Source organism: Scardinius erythrophthalmus, assembly GCF_964197995.2.
Source record: "Scardinius erythrophthalmus genome assembly, chromosome: 4".
NCBI classification, from domain to species: Eukaryota; Metazoa; Chordata; class Actinopteri; order Cypriniformes; family Leuciscidae; genus Scardinius; species Scardinius erythrophthalmus.
Window position 1 is genome coordinate 12,171,075 of NC_138224.1, and position 24,850 is coordinate 12,195,924.

General features: G+C 38.7%; 1 protein-coding gene across 1 annotated transcript in view; it reads left to right on the forward strand.

Moving 5' to 3' along the window:
* Positions 1–24,850, forward strand: part of exoc4 (exocyst complex component 4) — a 117,067-nt gene that overhangs the window by 28,464 nt on the left and 63,753 nt on the right. The window contains exons 8-10 of the mRNA XM_081363696.1: positions 3,784–3,929; positions 4,151–4,239; positions 19,939–20,035. Coding sequence (XP_081219822.1) covers positions 3,784–3,929; positions 4,151–4,239; positions 19,939–20,035 — 332 coding nt within the window. The remainder of the gene's footprint in view (positions 1–3,783; positions 3,930–4,150; positions 4,240–19,938; positions 20,036–24,850) is intronic.

Consider the following 24,850-nt stretch of genomic DNA (forward strand, 5'->3'; position numbering starts at 1 on the left):
GCCAGTGTGCTGCTCTGTGTTTATTATCTGGTGTGAAAAGCCATTTGCTGTTTCTCACAGGCTCTTGTTTCCCAAGCCCATTTTCAAGCTAGTCTTTTCTTGGAAGAGGCCATGAATATTGATTTTTTTTTCTTTCTTCCCCTTCTGTTAAAACAACCTAGTCTGTAAGGCTCCAATAAAGAAGAGGGCTTGTGAAATGAACGTTCGGAAATGGAAGGGTCCAGAGTGTGTCCATCACGTAACTGCTCCTCAAAGTGGTGATTTTAATTCGTATTTGTCCTCCCTTTTTCTCAGAAAAAGGTCATCTTGAGGATGTTTACCGAGGAAAGTCAATGATAATCATTCATTTACTAGGAATCTACCAAACTACCATATTTTCAGAACCTACTAGTCAATCATCTTGACCCGTACTTAGTGTTTTCTCAAGGTCATTTGCGAGATAAAGGTTTTTCTCTGTGAAGGCACTGATCGGTGTTTAAATTAACACTGAAATGACCACGTATATTCTGGCTCAAAAACTGCTATGTAAAACAGGTCTTTTGTTAGTATGTGTCCATCCATGGGCGGCATAAATCATAAGTGGGACGCTCTTTGTATCTGTTTGACGTGGTGCTTTTAGACGTTCCTGCTGTAGATCATCAGTTTGTTCTGCATGCTTTATTGCCAGGCTCATTCGAGAGTTCTTTGTGTTGTTGGCGGAGCCGCCTCTGTTGTTTCCACTTACTTGTTTGGTGTTTTAAAATGGACACAGCACTGTTGCTGCCCACGCTTCATCCCTGTTGTTGCAGAAAAACGAAGGCTGCTCTAATAAGCCGCATTATAATGGGGACGAAGACACTTCTGATGAGGCACGAGGTGCTTTAGTGAAAGTGACCTTGCTGGCTCTGGTGGTGGTATAATGAGTTCTGTCTTCAAGTTTTCCTCCCTTCATCTTCTTGTGTTTATCTGTTAAATGCCGTGCAACAAATATTTTCATCTGCTTGCAGTAAAACCCTACACTACTGCTGTTACTCTCGCACTGAAACATATTTAAAGGATATTAAAGAAAATGAACAATATTGGCAGTGATAATGAGGACACAGGAAAAAAAATAATTAATTAGCTATTAAAACAATAATTCTATCTTTAGACGTTGTTATTTTTCTCTCTTCTTCTTCTTCTTATTATTTAATGTTAGTTTTTATGCCAGTTCCAAATACAAATGTATATTCTATGGTACATTGAATGGCTAATAAAGCGTACAGCAAATAAAATAAGATCCATATGAGGGGCCTTTAAAAATTGACTGCATTGTACTGAAGGAATGGCTTGTTCATTTTTGTTTTTAGCTTTGCTGGGATGAATCTGCTGACTGATCACTTTCTAATCTCTCTCTCTATCTGTCTCCCTTCCTGTGTTTACTGTTATCTTCATGATATTTCTCTCTCTGTCTCCCATCCTCCATTCATCCTCCATGCGGTTAATTGCCTTAAAAGTTCCATGTTCCCTTCTTTGAGGTCACTGAAGTGGGTCCAGACTCCTTCATCAGGCAAACGCTGGCATTTAATTAAGTCGGGGGTCTACATGCAAGACCCGCTCCATCACTGGATCAGATGGGCATTAGTAATTTATAATCTGACAGGAATGTAACGGGTTGGCCGGATTGGACTTGTCTCTGGGTTGAGGAATGGCTGTTGATGAGGCTTCCCCTCCTCTCATAGACCGTTCCCTTCTTATCACTGTTTAATTATGCTATTATCAGTCAGATGTAGTTCCATCTGTCCTTTCCTAATTCCATCTCCACTTTGGACTGTTTTGCAGCTGGGATTTAGAAATAGACCAGCAAATTGCTGCACTAAATTATGGAGCCATTGGAAAACGGCTTGGTAATTTGTGGAAAAGTTTACTTGGACAACTTTTTTAGTACTCTTGCAGCTGTTTGAACCTCTCTTAATGGTTATGGATCGTGTTGAATGGGATATTCATGAACTCGGATGTGCAGTTTTAATCCGAGTTAATGGGAATTTGCTGGCGGACATGGGTAAGCTTTTGAAGTCACACAGACAGACTGGAAAGATGTGGGCCTGAGACAAACCTAGAAACAGATTCGTTCAGACTGATCCAATTAAGTCATTCTAGACTTAGGATATGCATAACTTAACTACATATTTTATTGTAGTAATGTATTTAAGGGCTGTATAAGTTAATGTTAAAACTGGTTTGAACAATATTTTGTGCGTAAAGTGCTGTGTAAGGCCTGGCCAATCGGTCCAACGGTTTGGTTTGGTTTGGTTTGGTTTGGTTTGGTTTGGTCATGCCATGGTTACCCACGTACACCTGACTAAAGTAACATTATATTAAACAGAGGTAAGACTCACCCTATTTAGGTTGGTCGATCAGCTGTTTGCTGTCCTAAACGGAAATTCCCTTTTTGTCTTTACATCCCAAGTGCACTTGAATTAGTGCCAAATATTAGCCGGAACTCTAAAATCGCAGTTGGTGTGCCCTATGCTCCACTCAAAACTGGACGTTAGTCCGTTACTAATCTGAAGCAGATTTGCGGTAACAATCGATAAAACGTATTCTACTAAAGTTAATAATTTCATAGTAAGTCAGAATAGAATCTAATGTTATGTCAGGTAAATGTATCATGTCAATTACATAATCAGTTCAATGATAATAAATACAAAACATCAAATACTCTGGAATAAAGAAAAAAGATGCGAACCTGACTAGAAAATACATGATGTTGAGTGTCTTGAGCACACTCAGCATCACGGGCTGATTTGAGGTACAAATCGCCCCGAGCCTCTTGTTGCATTTCTTTAAGTACTAAACTTCTTTCACATGGAAACATTTGCTAACAATGGGAATTTGGGGGTTATATAATACCGTTCAAAGGTTTGGGGTCAGCAAGAGTTTTTTTTTTTCTTTTGGATAGAAATGAACACTTTCAAAAAATTCAGCAAGGATGCATTAAATTGATCAAAAGTGGCAGTAAAGACGTTTAAATTGTTTGAAATAAATGCTGTTTTTAACTTTCTGTTCCTCAAAGAATACTGTAAAATGCATCACAGTTTCCACAAAAATATTAAGCAGCACAACTGTTTTCAACATTGATAATTATAATAAATGTTTCTTGAAGACCAAATCATTATGACCAATAATGACTAGACCAATAATGAAGACCAATAATGACTGCTAAAAATTCAGCTTTGCCATCACAGGAATGTATTCATATATTTATATACTTAAAATAATTACATTTAAAATATGATAAATAAGATAAAAAAAAAATCAGTTTTTTTAAAAACAAATAAATGCAGCCTTGGTGAACATAAGAGACTTCTTTTAAAAAAAAAAACATTAAAATGTCTTACCGACCCCAAACTTTTGAACCGTACTACTGTACAGTATAGTATAGTGGGCAGAAATGGTGTGCAGATACACAGATGAATACATATTAAATGATTTAAATTATGATAATAATAAATATAATAACATTTTGTGAAGGCTATATCATGCTTTTTCTCACAGTATAAATATGCATGAAAATATACAGCTGGCTTTTCACAAATGAATCATCTCATTTGGGTGTCTTTTTGCCTGTTTGCTTGTGTTTACAAAATGCAGGGCTGCCAGCAAGTGCACTAATAAAAACTGTTTATCATAAGTGCATCTATTGGAACAGCTGCTTAAAGTGTCAAAAAGTCTAAATGAATTTGGCTGTTTACTGTAATATATGACTGAATAAACATTTGACTATTGCATGTCACTCAACAATCTGCTCTTATGCTCTCTCAGGTGCTGCTAATGGACTACCTGGACGTCAAAAACACCCGTAGCGCTGCAGAGCCTTCTGCCCAGCTGTCCTACGTCAGCACCGGCGGAGACTTCGGAGCTTTCTTCTCCAAGAAGAAACCTCAACGACCCAAACAGTCTCTATTCAAGTACGTTTGTTAGTGCAGGTTGATTCATGAATTGAATTGGAATTGAAAGGTTTTAAGCAGACAAGGACCACGCGAATAATACGGGTTAAGTGCCTCATGAGAGACCATTTTCTCCTTACGCTTATGTTTACAATCCGTCAAATGCATCAGATTTCAGGTTAACTTAAAACGAAAACCCTTGACCTGCTTTAATACGTGATCTTTGACAACTCCTTTTGCAGGTTTGAGTCGTCTTCCCACGCCATTAGCATGAGCGCGTACCTGCGAGAGCAGCGGAGGGAACTCTACAGCAAAAGCGGGGAGCTGCAAGGTAAGCCAGGGGACCGGGGGGAGGCTGAAGGAAGGGGCCGGAGATTGAGGCATGGGGGACGGCAGGTGCAGTGTGAATAGGATGGAAGGAGTGAATAGAGCGATGATGGAGAGGAGGCCCTGAAGTCATCAGGGTGAAGAGTCGCTTAGCTATGTATCATCCACCTGTTAGAGCTTCTTTTGTTCAGCGTCTCTGTGCTACAGACACATACACACACTTCCCGCTGGAGTGAGACAGACATGCCAGAGAGCGTCTCTTTCTCTCCCCTCCTCTCTCACTCTTGAAAATGACCTTGCAGTTTCAATCAGCGGTGCTTGACAGTTGGATGTCCCTTCTTGTTTTTCTTTTTACTTTTTTTTTTTTATCCCCCTCAAGCAATTCCTGTGAGACGCACTCTCTGTGAAATGATCGAGAGGGAGCACAAGGTGTTAAGACAAAAAAAGTGAAGGACACATAGAGGGAGAGAGGTGAGAGGCAGATGCTTCTCACACCATTCAGAAATACTGACAGGTTGTTTTCTTGACAAAAAGTTTCATACTCCTTCAGTACAACCCCCAAGTTTAAAACAAGGGAAATAAAGCACAGGACATCTCCAGCTGTCTATTTAAGCTTTTGTGTCTCTGTTTGTCTTTATTTATTTTGAGTTTTATCATTTTTCTGTGGATTTTTTTTCTGTCTATTTATTATTTGTTGATTCACATTTTTTTTCAGTTTATTTCTTTTGCAGTTTTATTACATTTCTGTGTAATTCTTATTTTATTCTTTTGTATATTGTAATTATTTTGCTGTTTAATTATTTTACAGTTAATTGTTTGATTTAATTATTATTTTGCAGTTTATTTATTATGCAGTTTGTTTCATATATATTTATTAGGGCTGTCAAAATTAAAGCGTTAATTTTGCAATTAACGTTTATTTCTCATTTTAACGCGTTATAAATATTTAATGCAATTAATGCAGCATCCGTTTTTTTTTCTGTCATCCTTTGGCTGTGCTACAGTATATGATCACTCTATCCTATATTCAGGAGTTATAAGATGCAAAAAAAGACTCTTTCCTTTTTTTGTGTGTGAGAATTTATTTCCCCTCTCCATAGTTCATAACATACAGGTTTGAAACAACATCAGGGTGGATTAATAGTGACATAATTCTTTTGTGTGTATGAACTATCCCTTTAAAGATGTTGGTTAGGCATTCAAAATTCTTGAGGTGCGGCAACTTCGCAAAGCGCACCAACTTAATTTTTTTGCCCCACAGGTCTTCAAGTACAATTTGAATTGATAGCCAATCACAGTCGACCCGTCAGGTCCAAAAAGAGCAAGGTGAATGTGGAGATTAATGGAATAAGGAAGTAAATGGGCTTCTAAAATTCTTATGGTGTTCTTTCAAATGCTTCACATGTGAAAGGAGGAGAACATTTGATTGGTTTAGCACCTCACACCACCAAATAGGAGATGAAATTTCCACTGTTCATTTGTGCCGTCACAATACGGGCGCTGTGTCTGTCGCCTGAAAGGACGAGAGGAGATTGAAGGGATGAAATAATTTAACAGACGGAATAAGTTGACTCGGTGGAGGGAGGGAGGAGAGAGTTGAAAGTCATTGTTTCATTGCGTGGGCAGAGGGGCCATTCATGGATTTCTTTGGGAATAAATTAGAAAAATTACAATATGTATTAAAGCCGACACAGGAATGTTTCTTATTTTAATTTAGTTTTCAGTCGCACAGACATTCAAGACTAAAGCTTTGTGACGAGTAGATGGTCTGATCTATCTGAATGTCTGTAAAGAGACATTTAAAAGTCACAAAATGCTCCATAAATAAGCAGATACTGCAGTTAGTATAATGCCCTCTCAGAACAACCTTCGCTGTGTTTTAATACCATTGACAAACAGTCGGTCGCATTTAGTATAATATTCTTTTTTTTTTGCTTGTTTGTTTTTTGTTTTTTACACAACTCACAATTCAGTCACAGTGCAAGGCTAAACTGTACAGATGTTAAAACATCTGTGCCTCTGCAGTGCAGTTTTCGCCAGTAGGGTTGCAAGTACAAGAGGAATTGATCTATTGAGTATGCTAAGCACTTGTACCGCTTTCCAGTGATCTAAAATGATAAAATTTCAACATCTGCTGTAAATAAAATAACGCTTCACCAGTCTTGGAGCAAACAGCTTTGTCAGAGTTGCGTGAGACTGCAATTATGTGCGTGTGCAATGTCATGTGGAACGTCTCTGAGTGAACGTGTGTGTGTGTTTGTAGCACTCATTATGAAACTGCATTCAGAGCCTCTGTAGCTTAATTACAGCTTTCTCTCCACCAGCACGACTCCTACAGATCAATTAATCCTCAACTTCTTTCTGAAGAGTTCATTACTGCTTCAGTGCTCTCCTCTTTCTTTCTTTCTTTCTTTCTTTCCGGGTTTTGCATATTTTTCAGACAGGTATAGTGGAGAATGAAAGGAAAAGTTTGGGTAAATGAGGGGGAATGGGATTGGAGCATGTTGTATGCAAAATTCAAACTTGGGGGGGATTTGTGATTTTTTTTATTTTTTTTATTTTTTTATTTTTTTTTAGGTGATATAGTATATTTATATAAAATAATAGAAAAAGTGAGCATGAATGGGATTTGAGCATTTTGCAGGCTGAACTTGATCTTGCAGCACTGGTATGTGCACCAAGACTAATATACTGTAAAACGTTTTATGCTTTTCCATAATATTTTAGGGTATAGTGAAGAATGAGAGGAAAATTAAAAGAAAATGAATTAGAATGTGATTGGAGCATGTTGCAGGCTGAACTTGCATTTCTTGCATATTCACCTCTGTCACCTCCCACTATTTTAATGACTTTTTCATAATTTTAGCCAGATATAGTGGAGAATGAGTGGAAAATTATAGAAAAGGTGGGCCGAATTGGAACATGTTGCAGGCTGAACTCAAACTATCAGCACTAAAACTCATAAAACCTCTTTCTCCCCAATTCTTTTGCGCTTTTACCATTTTTTATATGTATAGTGAGACTGAGAGAAAATGTGAGAGAATGCGATCGAAGGCTTCTCTAGACTCTTTGCATTTATTGAGCGTTTCTGTAATTTTTAGACCGTTATAGGGGCGAAAGAGCAGAAAATTGTAGGAAAAGTGAGCTGGAATGGGATTGGAACATGTTGCAGTTTTAACTCGAACTTTCATTTCTTGTATATGCACCATGGCTCATACAAACTCTTTCTCCCCCTCCACTCTTTCAATTTTCCATGCTTTGCATGATTTTGTAGAAGGGTATATTGGAGAATGAGTGAATAATTCCAGTAGACGGGATCGAAAAATGAGAGCAGATCATGTTGCAAGCTGAACTCAAACTTACATTTCTCATATGTCTCATTATAAGTATCTGGACACTTAAACCACACCTGAGAATCTGTGATTGACAATAGTAGGTACTGTTTTCTGTTTTATATATGACGGATCCAGGAGTAATAATACTGTATGTCTCTTATCTATTCATATGTCTGTCCTTTGGCCTATTCCTCACATGTCTCTTCAATCCCACAAACCTGCAAACCATACAAAGCAGAGATAGAAGAAAAAAGAGACAGAAAAGCTCATTGCGTGTTGGGCAGGGATTATCACAACGCAAGGAGATTCGTCTTTTTCTCTGAACACACGTATACAAATTGAGTTTTCTCCTCTAGGCTTACAGCGAGAGGATAAAGGGAAGGTCTTGTTTATGCATGAGTCTGGTGTTCCCCAGAGAGAGAAAGAGAGTGAGAGAGGTGGATCATGGTGAGTGGCGGGGCTGTGGGTGGAGGAGAGTTGTTGTCTGTCGCTCTGATTTGTGAAGCACAATAGGGGTAGGAGAGGTGCAAATGGAAAAATCCCTCACCAGTGGAGTGAGGAGGTGTATATGGGCGTGTGTGTGAAAGTGTGTGTGCGACTATATAAGCTCTGTCAGATTTCTCTACACTAACGAAAGTTGTTGTGTTTGTGGACTCTCTTTTTAGTAGTGTTTCCGTCAAAAACTCTCTAGCCTTACAGGCACTTCCAGATAACTCGCTCTCTATCACAAAAGAGCTGTTTCTATGAGACCTTTCAAACTTTTCAAAGTCAGAGTGCTGATTTAGGTTTCACACATTCAAACGGAGACTAAATTCTGGATCAGCACTGATACACAGAGGTGTTTCATATAAATCAGTCCACCTTTACAGAAACATTTTCTGAATTGTTCATATACATTCAAGGTTTCCTTTTTAATTGAGTCTTTCCACTGAGTTCAAGAGTATTAAGGTTCTTTATTATCAAACCAATCAATAGTTGACTTGAGTTGACTTTACAGTTCTGATATGTTGTTTTTAAAACTTGAAACTGAAATGAGATTGAGCTTTATTATATAAATATTGGATTTTGCCACATATAAAGCAGGGGAAAGTGATGAATGTCTTTTTGTCCTTCATACACGAACATGATTTGATTGATATTTTTCGTATCTTTTTTTCTTCCTTTCCCTGTAACGACTTTTGCGTCTTTTTAGCTACATTTGCACTTCACATTATTGATACAAAGATACATTTTATAAAAAAAATAAAAAGATAAAAAAAATTTAGCGCTCTAGTTATTAAAGCTCATGTGCCAATGGTGGCACGTGTGTGTATTTACTAACCCGGCCTAGATGATTGTAAAGTGATGATTTCAGACCAAATGTAGCCTGTCTGTCAAGTTGCAATGATGGAAAATCCTAAAATAAGACGGAAATTGGATACGAGTGTTTAATAGGTCAAATGATTTATAAGTAGCGAAAAAAAAAAATCTGTAAGAGTTTTTGTTTGGTACTTTTTATTGTTGTTGTTTTGCATGCATCATGATCTAATCCATGCCAGATATTGGTGGCCTTGACCTTTCTGTTTCTTTCTTTTGTTCTTGCTCGTTTGCTTTCTTTCATTCATGCTCTTTCCTTTTCCTCTTGACCTTTTATTTTTGTAGATGTTGATTAGCCCCATATCCTCTGTATTCAGCATTGGCATTTCTTAGCGTCTCTTAAAGCACCAAAGACAGTATGCAATCAGGCATTCCTACTGAGAGCCACCGGGAGAGAAAGAAAAGATGAGAGAGACAGACCGACACGCTACAGGAAGCATTGTTAGGTGTGATTGTTGAAGAGGGGCTTCACTGTTTGACAGACAATCAAAGCATATTTGATGGACGCCGACGAGAGGAATAGGAAGGACACAAAAAGTTCAGAAGTTTGTTTTTGGGATTTGAACCCATGTTAAACACACCTGGAAATACTTCAAGAGACAATGAGACTGATGGTTTTTGTGTATTTAGTCATGGTTAAAGGGATATTTCACTCAGTTGACAGTTTCACTGTCTTTTCTTTCATGGAACTCAAAAGGAGAGGTTTTAAAGAATGGAAATGCTTATCTTTTCCACACAATGAAATTGGATTGGGGACCAGAGCTGTCAAGAGAAAGAGCACCATAAAGTATCATAAAAAGTTGTTCATATAACTTTTAAGCTATATTCCATCTGCCTTTAAGCCATTTAATAGCTTTGTGTGAAGACATTTAAAGGTGCCATATGTAACAATTGAGGTAAAAATATCCCAAAAATGAGCTACACACATCAAAAGAATGAGAAGAAATAAGGGCGATGATGTCATTAAAAAAATGTCAAGTTATAGTGCTGCAGAGATATCAACCTTAATTAGCATTAGCATTACTAGCCACGGCCCGACAGGTGTCGTAATACCAGTTTCGGCCATGGGAGGCGGTATACGGGCAACATAACCACCAGCCAAACATGCAATACACGAATAACTCGCACGGCTTGTGGGCGTACTTGAACCTGATGTGGAAAGTACAGCCCACTACTACATTTCAGTTCAGGGAAGAGAGCGGAAGGATGGCTGAAGCCCTTGGCAAGAGACCCCTACCACCACCCGCTGCAGGGAAAAAAACGCGCTCTGAAGCACAAATAAAATCTCAAAAAGCTATCCGCCACACTGGCGGGTGAACGATCATACCAAAATATGACATTTTAAGCGCGCACGCGCTCTTCTGCCTCTAAGAACTAGCAGAGAGAGAGAGCGAGCCCCGGCCGCGCGCGCGCGCACTCACTCACTATATTCAGAGCGGTCAAGTTTCCCCGTACTTTTTGACAAGCGTCCTTGACAGGGCGGCCAGAGCTTCTTTGCAGCTCAAGTCGGCGGCGGTGTATACAGTTTTAGTAACGCATTAGCCCATTTGTGTCCTCCTGCGCACCCATCAAAGCCGTGCAGAACGTCTTCAGCACTCACGGATCGCGCATACTCCGCCGCTGGCCAGGCTGCTTCTGCTTTACACACCCTGGACGCACGAAACGTAACGGAAAACATTGCAAGGTGTAATGAGACCGAATGTTTTTTGGTGACTAATGATAACTTAGCTAGAAGTGGTATTGCTAATGAAAATCAAACTTGATATATGCTGCTAAATTAGCTTCAGGCGGGCAGCGTAACACTCTAAATAGATGTTGTCCCTATTTTAACTTGTATATGTGCAGCTAAGAAGGTAGGGGCGGAGCATAGACCAATTCACTTTCTGGAGGTATACTGCCCCCATCTGGTATGGAATGTGGAGTATGACTTGATTTTTTTTTGCCAGACATGACATATGGCACCTTTAAGTCATTATTAACTGATAATCTTTGGTCACCTTTCACTTTCATTATATAGAAAAGGACATTCTGTTAAGAACTCTTTTTGTGTTTCATAGAAGAAAGTAAGTCATTCAGGATTCAAAATGAGGGTGCATAAATGATGTCATATATTTATTTATTTTTTGCCTGAGCTACACCTTTAAGAAAAGTCTCAGAACATCACAAGTGTGTGTGTGTGTGTGTGTGTGTGTGTGTTTGCTGAGCCTGATGATCTGTGTGCTAAATGAGGCCTGATGGAGCCCAGAGACTCAGAAAAGATATGACACTCCAGACGCCACATGAGAGCGAAGCTCTTTAAATGGCTCTTTAAGCGAGATGCCGCGTGTTTGTGCCAGTGTGTGCAAGAAAATTGATAAAATATCATCTACTGCGTGTATGTTTCTGAGGCCGCAACCTTGATCATTTCTTAAACACCTGATTTAACTTAATAAATAGATAACCAATAGATCTGGCTGGAGACTTTATAGCCGCAGATGTTGACACATCACGGCTCATACCTCATCTGAGGAAGAGAGTTGTCGGTAGCAAGAGAAATGAGCAATTAAATTACTCCTTTATGCTGTTGTGGTTTTCCTTTTGTTTTTTTCATTGTATTTGTTCCCTTGGCTCCTCATCCAGCACATCAAATTGAATCTAAACAAATAAGAGCAACCCACCAGCTGTGGATCATCAACAAAACATTGCAATACACGCTTCATGCCAATCAGTGTCTAGTGCTAGTGTGTGTGCTAGAGTGCTGTTTGAGCCATTAGGACATCCTCAACTTATCTTGTTCTGTGGTCAGACAACATTTTTTTTATTTACTAATTTACCATGTTATCCTGTCTGTCTGAACCATCCATCCATCCATCCATCCATCCATCCATCCATCCATCCATCCATCCATCCATCCATCCATCCATCCATCCATCCGCCTGTCTATTCTTCTGTTTGTTCGTCCATCCATATGCAGTATCCATTTGTCCATATATCCTTCTATCCTTCTGTTCATTTCTGTCTATCCATACATCCATCCATCCATCCATCCATCCATCCATCCATCCATACATACATCCATCCATACATACATCCATCCATACATCCATCCATACATCCATCCATACATACATACATACATACATCCATCTGACTCACCTTTACTTCTCTAAGTAAAGATTTTTGCTGTACCAAGTCCTAAAATGTATTTCATGCCATCTAATGATATTTCACTAAAGATAGATAGATGGATAGATAGTCTAGCTTTTTCTGAATTTATATTTTTAATAATTGATATTGATATAATAAGATGTTAATATATTAAGGATATAAATATATAAGGCATAATATGCATATATCGCAGTTTTGATCTTACTGGGGTCATATTGTACAATCTGCCAAGCAGAACTTATAATGGACAGTAAAAACACCCATCTTTAGATGCACGGCCAGTTTCGTATGCTTGTGTTGGCTTTGAGTCACAGATCATAAAGTCAAATACTGAAATTCACTCACACCCAAGTTCCGTCACAGAGCGGAGCAGCAGTCAGCTGGCATGCGGTCGGGGCGGATGCTTCATGTTCAATCTGTTTCCCAGTAATTTTATAGCAGAAGCTGATTAGGGTTGAAACAGCATTACGGACCGTGATTGTGTTGTTTTTTTCTTGGGGGGGGGGGCCGACTGTGATGAGTGGAGTCCTGAGGTGGATCTCATCATGGACGCATTATTGAATTACTGCAGTGGTGAGATGAGATTGGCCCGTGATTGGCTGAAATGGACTTGGAGGGTAATAACATATCAGTGGTGCTGTGGGTATTGACTACAGACGATCTCTTGCCGTTGCTTTTCTCCTTCATGAAGTGGAACTAAGAGAGGAAATGGAAAATAGTAAAAAAATGTTGTTAATATTTGGTTGGTAAGGAAAAAACGCTATGTTTGGAGAACTTGATGTTGAACGATGCCTAACAAGGTAAACAGAGTGCAGCTAAAACTTTTTATTTGCATTTCTGAAGTTCTCTGGTTTGTCTTATGGGTAGATTGTTGTAGCTGTTATCAGACGGAGGGCAGACACATAATTACAGACTTTGTCTGAGTGAGCGTGTGTGGCTGTGTTTCACAACCTGTGCTAATTTTAATCAACCAGACCATCATCACCGTGGCTGTCACAGGCTTGTTTACCTTTCATTTGGGATTGGCGTGATTGAAGGAGAAGTGGTGGGGGTGGTGGGGGGAGGGGGTGATGGAGGGAGGAGGAGAGGGAAAAAGGTGAAAGAGAGGACAGAGAACAAGGGTGATGATGATGATGATGAGGATGATGTCTGGATGAGTGGAACAGCCTTTTAAACACAATCACAATCACTGGCTCTCTGATTCTAAATCAGTGGAGCTTGAGAGGGCAGCAGAGACCCGTCTCAAATCTTATGTTCCTGTCCTTCAATCACAATGAGACTCAACAGAGGTGGCCTATGGAAGGAAGAGAGAAAGAGATGAGAGATAGATAGACAACAATGGCAGAAATGGCTAAACCCAGGGTTAATATAATCCTGGGTTAACTGTTGCATGTTTCACACTGTACACTTTTATTTGAATAATTACAAGGTTAATTGATTATCTGTTGTACGACCTGCTTTTATGATTGCTTGTCCATCTGCAGAAAAGTCATCATGTAAATCTGCTCTGGTTGTCTTTGAGGACTCAATATATCCTACCAAAATAATAGTACAGTACTGTTCAAAAGTTTGTGGTCAGTAAGATTTGTTTATTTAAAAGTAAATGATACTTTTATTCACCAAGGATGCATTAAATTGATCAAGAGTGACTTTAAAACATTTATAATGTTACAAAAGAATTATATTTCAAATAAATGCTGCTCTTTTGAACGTTCTATTCATCACTGAATCCTGTAAAAAAGTATGTTTCCACAAAATATTAAGCAGCATAACTGTTTTCAACATTAGCTTATAATAAGAAATGTTTCTTGAGCACCAAATCAGCAAATTAGATGATTTCTGAATGATCACGTGACACTGAAGGCAGGAGTTTTAAAATATGTATGTTTAAACAATATTACTGTTTTACTGTATTTTTATCAAATACAGTTCTTTCTGACCTCAAACCATTGAAACAGTATAGATTGTATCTCTGCATCAGTCCAGTTAATATGTTTGGTATCACTATTTGACACTTTTTTTTACCTCTACAAAACTGAAACTATACAAAGTATGAGTGTTTCTTTATTTAGTATGATTAATCAGTTATCAGTCATCTATTGCTAAACAATTTGCTGTTACATTCCAGCATGACATCAGCCTTTACTCTGGGTTTAAAAAGATGTTAACAGTGCAGCGTGAAACCCTTAAAGAGACACAGACACATAGGAAAAGTGAACCATGTTCTTCTTCTTTACTTTATCTTTCGGACATTCACATCCAACTACCAGATGAGGGGAAAAAATAAACTTGGCCAAGCATTTTTCGACAGAGAAACAGACAGGCAGAATAAGAGGGTGTGTGCTATTATGGGCATGAGTGTCGGATTGGAAGTGGAGGGGTTGACTTTATTTTCTCTTTTGTAATGGAGTGAAATGAAGCAGTAGCGATGGCTCAGTAATCAGGGCTGTTAGACAGACACTAGACATACCATTATTTTTAGAGAGGAGCAGATCGTGGTCACTCTAATAAACAACTTGACTTTACTTCCTTCACTGCCTGGTGTTTTTGACCTTGGGAGACATCTGTTGACACCAGAGTCGTTTCAGTGAATGAATTTATAGTGAATTTATGGAATAGTTCAGGTAAAAGCAAGATTGTAACTGAATATTCAGGACTGGTGAGGCTAAATGTAAAAATGTTAAACTGAAGTGTGTGATTTGCGTATGATTTAGACTGAATTCGAACCTGCATCTCCTAAATGTGCATTACAGCTAAACTAGTCTTGTATCTAACCACTAGACAATGGATCCAACAAAAAAAACAGGTTGTTTTGCTCTTAGTGCAAAAATTCATAGCTGTCAACCTGGCCTTATTAAATATACATGCAATAATGCATCATATCCGAAGCGAGGGGAATTGGCCACCATGCCACAATTAATAATTTATCCAACTCTATTTCCACAATTACGTATTCATTCATTAATTTGTTTAATTGTCATCTTAGTGCATTGTCAACATACTGAGCTAGTGGTCTCGGCTCTCTCCTGAACGGAAATATTGGAATATTGTCCCCTCAAATGAGTTTTAATAATAGAGGAGTCTCATCAGAAGCCAATCAGACATGAAGACATGGCAGAGGAATTATAACCAGGCCAACTGGGAAGTCATGAATTATTGAAAATTGGCCTGTTCTTTTTCAAGTTCGAGGTTTCTGCCTGACAGCACTGATTGGCCACACACGCACACACCTGTCGATCTTCATTCCGTTTTGTTAGGAGAAACCTGGCAGCTGGTATGGGTTTGTGCTGTGTAGACTGTCTTAACTGTGGCAGCTCAACTGATAACCAGGTGTGAAGACCAAGCCAGAGCACTGTACAAATGGAGAATGGGCTGTGCCTTGTGTTTACGTGCATTTTCAAGTATGCGTTTATGTTTTGGGAAGGCCTTGCCCCATTAAAAAAGTATTTGGCCACATACATACATACATGCATACATACATACACAATAGATAGAATGTTAAAAATGGTATTGATTGACAAACTTGATTGTCAGACCAAATGCACTGCTAATTTCAAATGATTAATGGAGATTGATTAATTATAAGTAATTACAGAATGTACCTGTAGGGGCTAACAGGACCATGCCAACCATCCAAACCTCGAACCTTGATATTTGACTACATACATCCACACAAAATGACTTTGGGTCCAGTAAGTAATTGCAAAACTAGAAGATACTTCTAAGGAACTGATTGATGATTAACATGATTTGTTTGCAGATGCCACTTGGGGTCATATTTTGCATCAAATGCAGTGACATTCATACATGTTTTTAGTGTGACTTAAGTGTCCAGATACTTTGGGGCCACACTACTTTATATTTGTCCTTGAATGAGAATTTGAGTGTTATTTCTGTGCTGCACGTGTTAACTGGTCTACCACACACACACACACACACACACACACACACACACACACACACACACACACACACACACACGTATGTCTGGTGCACTATCTTTGTGAGGACTCTCCATAGACGTAATGGTTTTTATACTGTACAAACTGTATATTCTATCCCCTTACACTGCCCCTATCCTTAAACCTACCCATCACAGGAGACATTCTGCATTTTTACATTTTCAAAAAAACTAATTCTGTATGATTTATAAGCTTTTGTACCCATGGGGACCTAAATTTAGGTCCCCACGGTGACACGAGTCCCCATGAGTCTGTGTGCATTCAGGTTTAAGTCCCCACCGGTGTAGAAAAACATGTCCACACACACACACACACACACACACACACACACACACACACACACACACACACACACACAGACCAGCTGGATCAGAGTTGACTGTTTGGGTTACACAAACAATGCTACAATATTGACACTCATTGTAAATGAGTGATCTCCGATCTGTTGTCAATGTTTCTGCTGTCACACACACACACACACACTCCACAGCAGACTTTTCGGCCTGATTGCATGCCCTCACACATTGACATGCATCTGTTTCTTTCGCATACACACATGCACGGATAGATCCACTGGGACGGCTGGTGTTAGTGAAGGCACTACACGTTTCTCTGCTGTAGATCCGGGCAGGGACAGAGTCTCAGATCAGACCATTTCTAATCAAACCCACGAAAGTGTAGCTAATGCAATTTCACTAAGTCACTGGCTGGCTTGATTACATGGGGGCTGACATGAGTGGGAGGTGTGCGTGTATGCGCAGTCACACATTTTTCACTCATCAGACTGACTTGCACAATACGTGCACTTTCTTGTAAGTCGCTTTGGTAAGAGAGTGCCTGTCAATAATAGAAATGCAAATTTGATGTTAAGGCGCATCCCAATCCTAGATTAGCAGCATCTACAGGGGCCACCGGGCCAGGCTATAACACCTCTCGTATACACTCGCATGATCTTATGCACACATAGATTATTAAAGGAAACACTCTTCAGCATAATAATAAACCACCAACAGATGTGGAGGGACAAAATAATAAATTGGACCAGCTAACTCGTCGTATTTATTCACATTTGTTTATTATTTGAATGTTGAAATAACTTGTTAAACTGTTGTTTATAAATGATATATTTAACACAGCAGATGTTGGCCAGTTGCTTTTCCAGTAAAGTCTGTCGTGCTGACAGCATTTTAATGGACCTTCATTAATATGTGCTAGAATCCGAATAATGATTTGAGTCAAGCCAGGCTGGCGTGGGATGACATTTTCTCCTCTGTCTGTGCCATTAAATGTAACCGCACAATCTGGATGCATAACTCTTTGACCTGCTGGCTAGCGCTTCTTTCATTTATGTGTTTTTAATTAGTGATCAACTGTTTTTGGTTTTTTAATGGCTCATACTGATATAGAGAGCAAAGTGGTACATGATACAATTTAATGATGGCAAATGAAAGCCGCTCAAAATTGTACAAATTAAATGAGCACTTGTTTTACACTATATTTACTGAAATTGCAGTAAAAATATTTAAAAGCAGAAACTAGTAAAGGTCATCAATAAGGATTTTTTAATGGTCTTTTATTTTTAGCAACATTTTTTCATTTTTTTCATAAAACATTTTTGTCTTATTATAATAATAATAATTATCATTACAAATAATAATTTCTTATGATTTTTATTTCCAATCAATACGCTCACCGCGCTCTCCCAGCTAATTAGGTGCTGAGACCTATGTATCGAATCTAAAATGCAAAGTTCTGCACTCTAAAAAAGTTGACAGGAGATATTGACAAACGTTTCGACGCGTTGCCTTCGTCATTGTAAGATCTTTATTTGAAATAATATCTGGAAAATGTACAGCTATATTGCACTTCATGAACATGTCTGGTGGAAAACTTTACAAATAATTTATTCATAATTTAAAAGCGATTCTTTCTGATGCTTTAAGTCTTTACGTCACTTTTTTGACAAAACTTGTCACCATTTTCAGTTATTGTTTACCTATTTATATATATATATATATATATATATATATATATATATTCTTCTTTGTACCAGTTCTCTCTGTTTTCTCTCCTCCTGTTGCTTGTTTAGGTCAGAGTCAGTGTGTGCGTTGTCAGCTGTGTTTTCTTGTTTTGTAATTGAGTCTTAATTGAATTAGCAGTAGCGAGATTGGATTGATAGAGAGAAAAAGAGAAACAGGAAACTAAATTGCTCCCTTTCCAGAGCAGCAACTTTGAAAAACAGCCAGAGCTCCAACCAGAAAGCTTTTAGAGAGGATAAAGAATCCTCTTGTCTTTTTTTAATGAGAAAAAGTGGTGGAAATGAAATAAGAGAGAGAGAAAGCCAGAGAGCTTTTCATCAGAACGTGCTCCATGAAGAATGTCAGGAAGGTGGAAATGACAGGAACAACAGCGGGAGGTGCGTGTGAATGCCGGACAGGTGCACTGCGGGGTTTTTAGTGCAGTAAAAGGTGAACACGTTCTTCATTTGAAGCACGTCTTGCCTCTCAAAACAATGAACAAAGGATAGCTCTGATTCCAGACTTGCGATTAAACCCGTACCAGTGGGTCTGAGATTACAACGTTGGACACAAATCATGCAAGCGCACTCTTTTGCTTCACTTGTAATTCCATGGCAATCAAAACCCATCACACACGTGATATACGTTCGTCACAGAAATCTTCCGCCGTTAATTTGTGTTCCTGGACTCATTTCCCATCTCCTGGGCAAGAAATCTCCTGTAACAACTGACTGATAAAAGCAATTAAAGTGATTCTTCGACAAGGGGCGTGTGTGTGTGATGTGCACACGAGTGTCTCAGATGTTTTTTCCTGCATGGTGTTTGTCAGGATAGCGGTGCCCGGGCTTAGTGCTACGTAGTTACAGAAGTCTCTCCAGTGGCAAATCTCAAAGGGCTGTGAAATTTTAATGAATAACATTGTCACAGAGCGAGAGAGATGCCAGTGGCCTGCCACGGTGGCACTTCTATTCATCGACCCATGAGGCCACGCACACACCTTCTGTCCGCCCGGGAATGTTCTTATTGATGGCAGACTTGATTCTCTTGTTGTCAATTATATTGATTACTTGTGGATGAGTGGAGCTAATAAGGATTGGAGCTCACTTCATTTTTTGGGCCCTGTCTCATCATGATGGAGTTACACAGCCATGATTTTCTTATTAACCCTGTTAGCGCAGGACTACGCACAGGCAAAGAGGAGCAAATGGGAGAAAGAGGAGGGGGGAGACTTGCATTTCTCTCTCCGGCTTGTGGTAATTGCAATGATTTGATAAAATGTTTTGCCTCACTTTGCTTTGTTTTTTTTTTTGCTTTGCTTTGCTTTGCTTTGCTTTGCTTTGTTTTGTTCTGTTTTTGCCTTTTGTTTTTTGCTTTGTTTTGTTTTGATTCATTTTGTTTAGTTTTTTTCGTTTGCTTTTTGTTTTGTTTTGATTCATTTTGTTTTGTTTTATTGTTTTGTTTTGATTCGTTTTGTTTTGATTCATTTTGTTTTGTTTTATTGTTTTGTTTTGATTCGGTTTGCTTTGATTCATTTTATTTTGTTTTATTGTTTCGTTTTGACATTTAGCTGTCCAAATATATTTTTTTGTAATGATCACTAAGCTGTACACTGTTGTCAATGGAAGCATTTTTTGTGTCCTATAAACACTTCTTCAATCATTGTGACATGCTTCACGTTTTCATTCAGCATTTTGTGCCATTAGTGCTGTGTTTTTTTTTTTTTAAGATGTTTAACTTTCAATGATTTTTCTCAAAACACCTGCATTCTTTTCTATTCTGTTGTGCTGAACACAAGAATGCATCCCATGTGAAGGGTCCTGTATCAATTGAGTTAGTTTTTGTGGAAAGTCTGTTTAATCTTTTCTTCCTGCTTCTTTCTGTCCAGGTGGAGCTGATGATAACCTGATTGAGGGAGGAGAGACTAAGTTCCTGTGTAAACCGGGAGCCAGAAACATCACGGTCATCTTTCAGCCATTGCTTAGGTAGGTCCTGTTCACAAATGTGTCTGCTGAACATGCTTTATAAAGCTGCATTTCAACAAGCTGCTTAAACTCTCCCCTGATTCATCCATCTATTTCACCATTACATGTGGTTGTTTTTTCCCATTCCTTTCATATTTTTCATGGCCGGCGGCCATTACCGTGTCTTTACCAAGCCCCTGCCATTGATTTTGATTTGTTCTGACGGTATCAATTGGAGTGTTCCATTTTGAACCACTCCGCATTCAATTTTCCTTTCAATCTCCTAATCTATTGGATCATCGGCCCAACCCACTAATGCCCTGTCATATTACCACTCTAATTCAGAGACATATCCCAAGCATGGTTGTCCTGCCCACAACGTGACTGGACTTCCCGATACTCCTCTTGCTCACAATTACTTTCGAGCCATGGTGCATTGATTTTCTGTTTTTTATTTATCTATTTCTTTTTTCCAGAAATGGTCAGTGTTACTCTCAGAAGGCTTGTTTTTATGTTCAGGATGTAACACCCTTTTCAGACACTCTTTTAAAAGACCCTTTGGCCTCAATGCACACTCTGTGGATGTACGGCTTTTGCCTTGCTGTACCACAGAAGTATGGAAGCCTGGTTCTAAAGACTTTATTGTAGACATTTTAATAACCCATGTCAAGTCAAGCATATGTTTTATAAAAGAACAAACCTTTAACCCTATTAAGTATTAAGCTTAAGAATGAGAAACTACAACATGAATAAAATTCCAAATCATGTGGCTTGTTTAACTCTCTTCTTCACAGTTAGGGCCTGTTTACACCTGGTCACTTCATGCGTTTTCTCAGATCGTTTCTTCTATCCGATCGTGAAAAGACCAGGGGTAAATGCCCTCCGAAACGCTTTCAAGAAAGATTTAAATGGTGGTGGTGAAGAGGTGATCTGGGCCGCTTTCCAGATCTAAATTGCAAGTCTAAATGCATGCAAATCTTACTTCTCCCAAAATGTTAGAAAATAAACGTGTGAGAGGGTGTTATAGGCTTTATGACATATTATAGCCAGATATTACGGTGCTACCGCAACACGCATCACCGCAGATGAATCTGTGTATCTCTTGTATATCCAACATGCAAACAGCTTCAAATAAAAGAGAAAGTAAGTCGCAGACGCTCAAAACACAATCATCTTCATTAAAAGTAGTGAGAGTAAATGTTCTTACCAGTGCTGATGCCACGCTCTCTCCTATTTCGGTCTTCAATCTTGATATTACTGATGATAAATAAAATGGAGCTCATATCTGTTGCTTTCACTGACGTGAACTCCGTTAAATTTGCATATAGCGAGGGAGTTGAAGATCGGATTTATATCTGTTTTGCAGAGACACATTTATGTGGGAAAGCGTAAACAGAACCGTTTTAACAAATTGGATGGCTATCCGATCAGTAAAAACTCATGAAATGACTGGATGTAAACAGGCCTTTAATGTCTTATTTGGCAGTTTCGTCGTAATGGTACCACATCCTCATTTTGTGCCATTTCAGCTTAAATTCTTCTCATGTTCACATCACATTAGCAATCGCAACCTCAATAGTGATGAACTTGTGTTGAGTTTGCCAAACTTTTTGCCCATTTAATCCATTACAAACCTGTCTTTCCGGATATAAAACATTAACCCTGTTGCTAAATGTCATTTGGGAAAAACACATCTTTTAGCCTGCTGTGATTCTGGCTGTATATTTTACAGTACGCCCACTATGAAGTGGAGGCACCTGCTGCACACTGATATATTCTAGCCGTGTTCATTAATCTAAATGAGCTTCTATCAGTGTTCACGCGAGCAGGGCGACAGCAGCAGGGGATGGACAGAGGGAGTGTCAGACAGCTGTCCGTCGGAGATGAATGGCAGGCGGATCATCACTCCGACAGTATAGACAGCTCATCTGGTCCCTGCTGGGGTGACGGACCGAACAAATGAATGCATGAATAAACGAGTGACTGCACTCCACCTTTCGCCTGCCGCCACATAATGGCTGCTATCAGTCATAGTCCTCTGCGAGGAGCCTGATGTGTGGCCACCCGACCTTGGCTGTGCTCGTGGAGCTTAATTCTTCGCTGCATTGATACACATTCAGCCCTATGAGGAAAAATATATCCTTGTAGCCGACTTTGCTTTTGGGAACATGGGTCTAATATTTTTTACCGTAAATTGCACAACTTATCACTTATTGTCAAAATCATAGTTTTTATCTTTTGATGGAAATGTCCTTTTAAATTTAGTCATATTTAAAAATGTCATATTGTCAGTCAAGTAAAGTGACATGTTTTGGTTGACGGAAATAGCATTTTAGTTCACAATAGTATGAAAATGAGGACAATTTGTGCCAAACTGTAGCAGACTAATCTATACATTTTTTAATTTATAAACACACATTATACTACATATTTTGCCGTCTTATTTTTCCTCATTCAGCAGTATTTGAGCAAACTTTGTTTAACTTTTTTTATATATTCAGAAAAATGTGTAAAAGTATATTATAAGCATATTTTGCACACCAAAATGTTTTACTTTAATACATAAAAAGTTTTCACTCAGTTTTCACTCGTGCCAACTTTAAAAACTTTTTTTATACAGTTTAAAAAAAATATCTAAATATATACTATAACAAATATTTAGATTTTTTGCAATTTTTGTTATGTTTTATCATATTTTTCTCTTTTTAAATTGTGTTTATTGATTATTTAACACATTGACAAAAAAAAAACCTTTTCCGTGCCTCTGTGTCAAAGGCAGCAGATAGATAAAAATATAAGTTGTCAAGAAAAATCATACACATATTTGCAATGTATATGTTGCTTAATTTTTTCAATAGACATTAGACATCAATGGAAAGGTTTTTTTTTTTTTTGTCAACAGAATGCTGTAGTTCCAGGGGACACTTGGCCCATGCTAAACCTTGACCCCTTTATTCACCCCTACACAGCGATCGAACATCACCTGTGCGGACTGATGCAGGAGTTTGTTTTATCAGTGACCGAGAAGAACCTAAACTTACGTCAAAATCAATACAGGCTCTTAATGTTACTGCCAATCAATTCACCATGCAATTTGTGATCAATAGTCTCTGTGGAAGAGGCTGACGTTGAAGATCTCAAAGGTGTGGAGTTGATGCTTTTTTTTTGATTGATGCTGGGCAGGAGCAGTCCGAGGGGATCGATAATACCTTTGGGTAACTTCACACATCCCCAGACCCGCTCACTGTACGCTAATATATGGGTTCTGCTAGCACTGTACAGCGCAAAGTGTGAAAACACTCTGCCGTGTATCAAATCTCCCAATAGATCAATACGGTTGCTCCATAAAGGCCGCTTGTGTACGTGTCTGTTTGTTTGTGTGCGATTCCGTTGCTTTCAACTACCTGAATCAGTCTGGAAGTACTTTCAGTGTTTTATGTTATAGCCTCACTCACTCATTTGTGGGTTTTTATATTTGTGTGTGTTTGGATACGCATGCGAATTGGAGACATGCTCACTACAGCGAGAGGGGAGACGGAGCAGGTAGGAGGTAATTTAGTTTGACTTGTGGGGCCTCACGCTGACATTTGAGTGGTATTTAAACCCTCCTGCCCTGACTGAAGTTGGCATTTTGAAAAGGGGGCAGTCTGCGGTTTGCCATAATCTCTTCCCTTGTATGTGTCCATGCTCAAAGGTGATTAGGCCTGGCAGGGACCAGAGTCTTTGAGATCACACCCCTGCCAGAGAACAGATGTTTGAGCTGTTGGCGTCCCTGTGCTGTGGTGGGGACGGGGGTATTGGGAGTTGAGTTAAGTGACATTTGGGAAGTTTAGAAAATCATTGATTGTCAGCTTGATGTGTGTTTGTGTGTCAACATGAATTGGCATTTTAAACCATACTCCCGTAATGTGACAAACAGAATATTCATTTCTATTATTTAAGTTAATTGTATTTTTATAGTGATGATGATGATAATAATAATAATAATACATGGTTCTGGATCATGTGACACTGAAGACTTGAGGAATGATGCTAAAACAATTATTTTAAATTGTAATAATATTTCACAAACTTACAGATTTTACTATAAATGCCGCCTTGGTGAGCAAAAGAGACTTCTTTCAAAAACATTGTAATGCTTTCAAACTTTTGACAGTTGCTGTATTTTTTGTGGATGACTTCTGAGGAAACATTTATGCCTAAACTATGAACTCAAACAGCAACAAAACACTGTCACTGTATCTGTCTGTTCTCATATTTTTTATTCTTTTTCTATTTTCTGTCCTCTTCTGCCTTGTATAGCTCTGTTTTACAGTGTCTTCCATCAGTTTCGCATTTAGAGACAATTGTATGTAATTGTAAAACTCAATTCCCCCCCCCCCCCCCCCGTTGTAGCACTTTTTTTTTGGAGTTTGACATCTTTTTTCCATCCCCTCTTTTTGATCTCTCTCTTGCTCTCTTTAACACAAGGTATCAATTTCTTCAAAGGGATGGGGAAAAAGCAATTCTGCAGATCACAGAGGATGCTATTTGAGAAGTGTCAAAACTTTTCGAGTTATTGATGGCTGGGGCCAATTTCCTGGACAGTTCCGTAGGCTTTTTTCCCCCACTGGTGGCGTAGAGTTAAACACATTTTCTCTAATAGTGTGTCAGTTTGAGCGTTTTCAGTGTAGCAGCATTGTGTTTTTTATGTTTTACAATGGTCTAAAAATATACTCTCATGAACATTTTAAAAATATAATAAATTCTACAAAGGGGCTTGTAGTCCAGGTAGCCTGTTCCCTCTAAAATAAGAGACTTGAAACAAGAAGTTTAGAAAGGTGTGCTTGGAGAGCA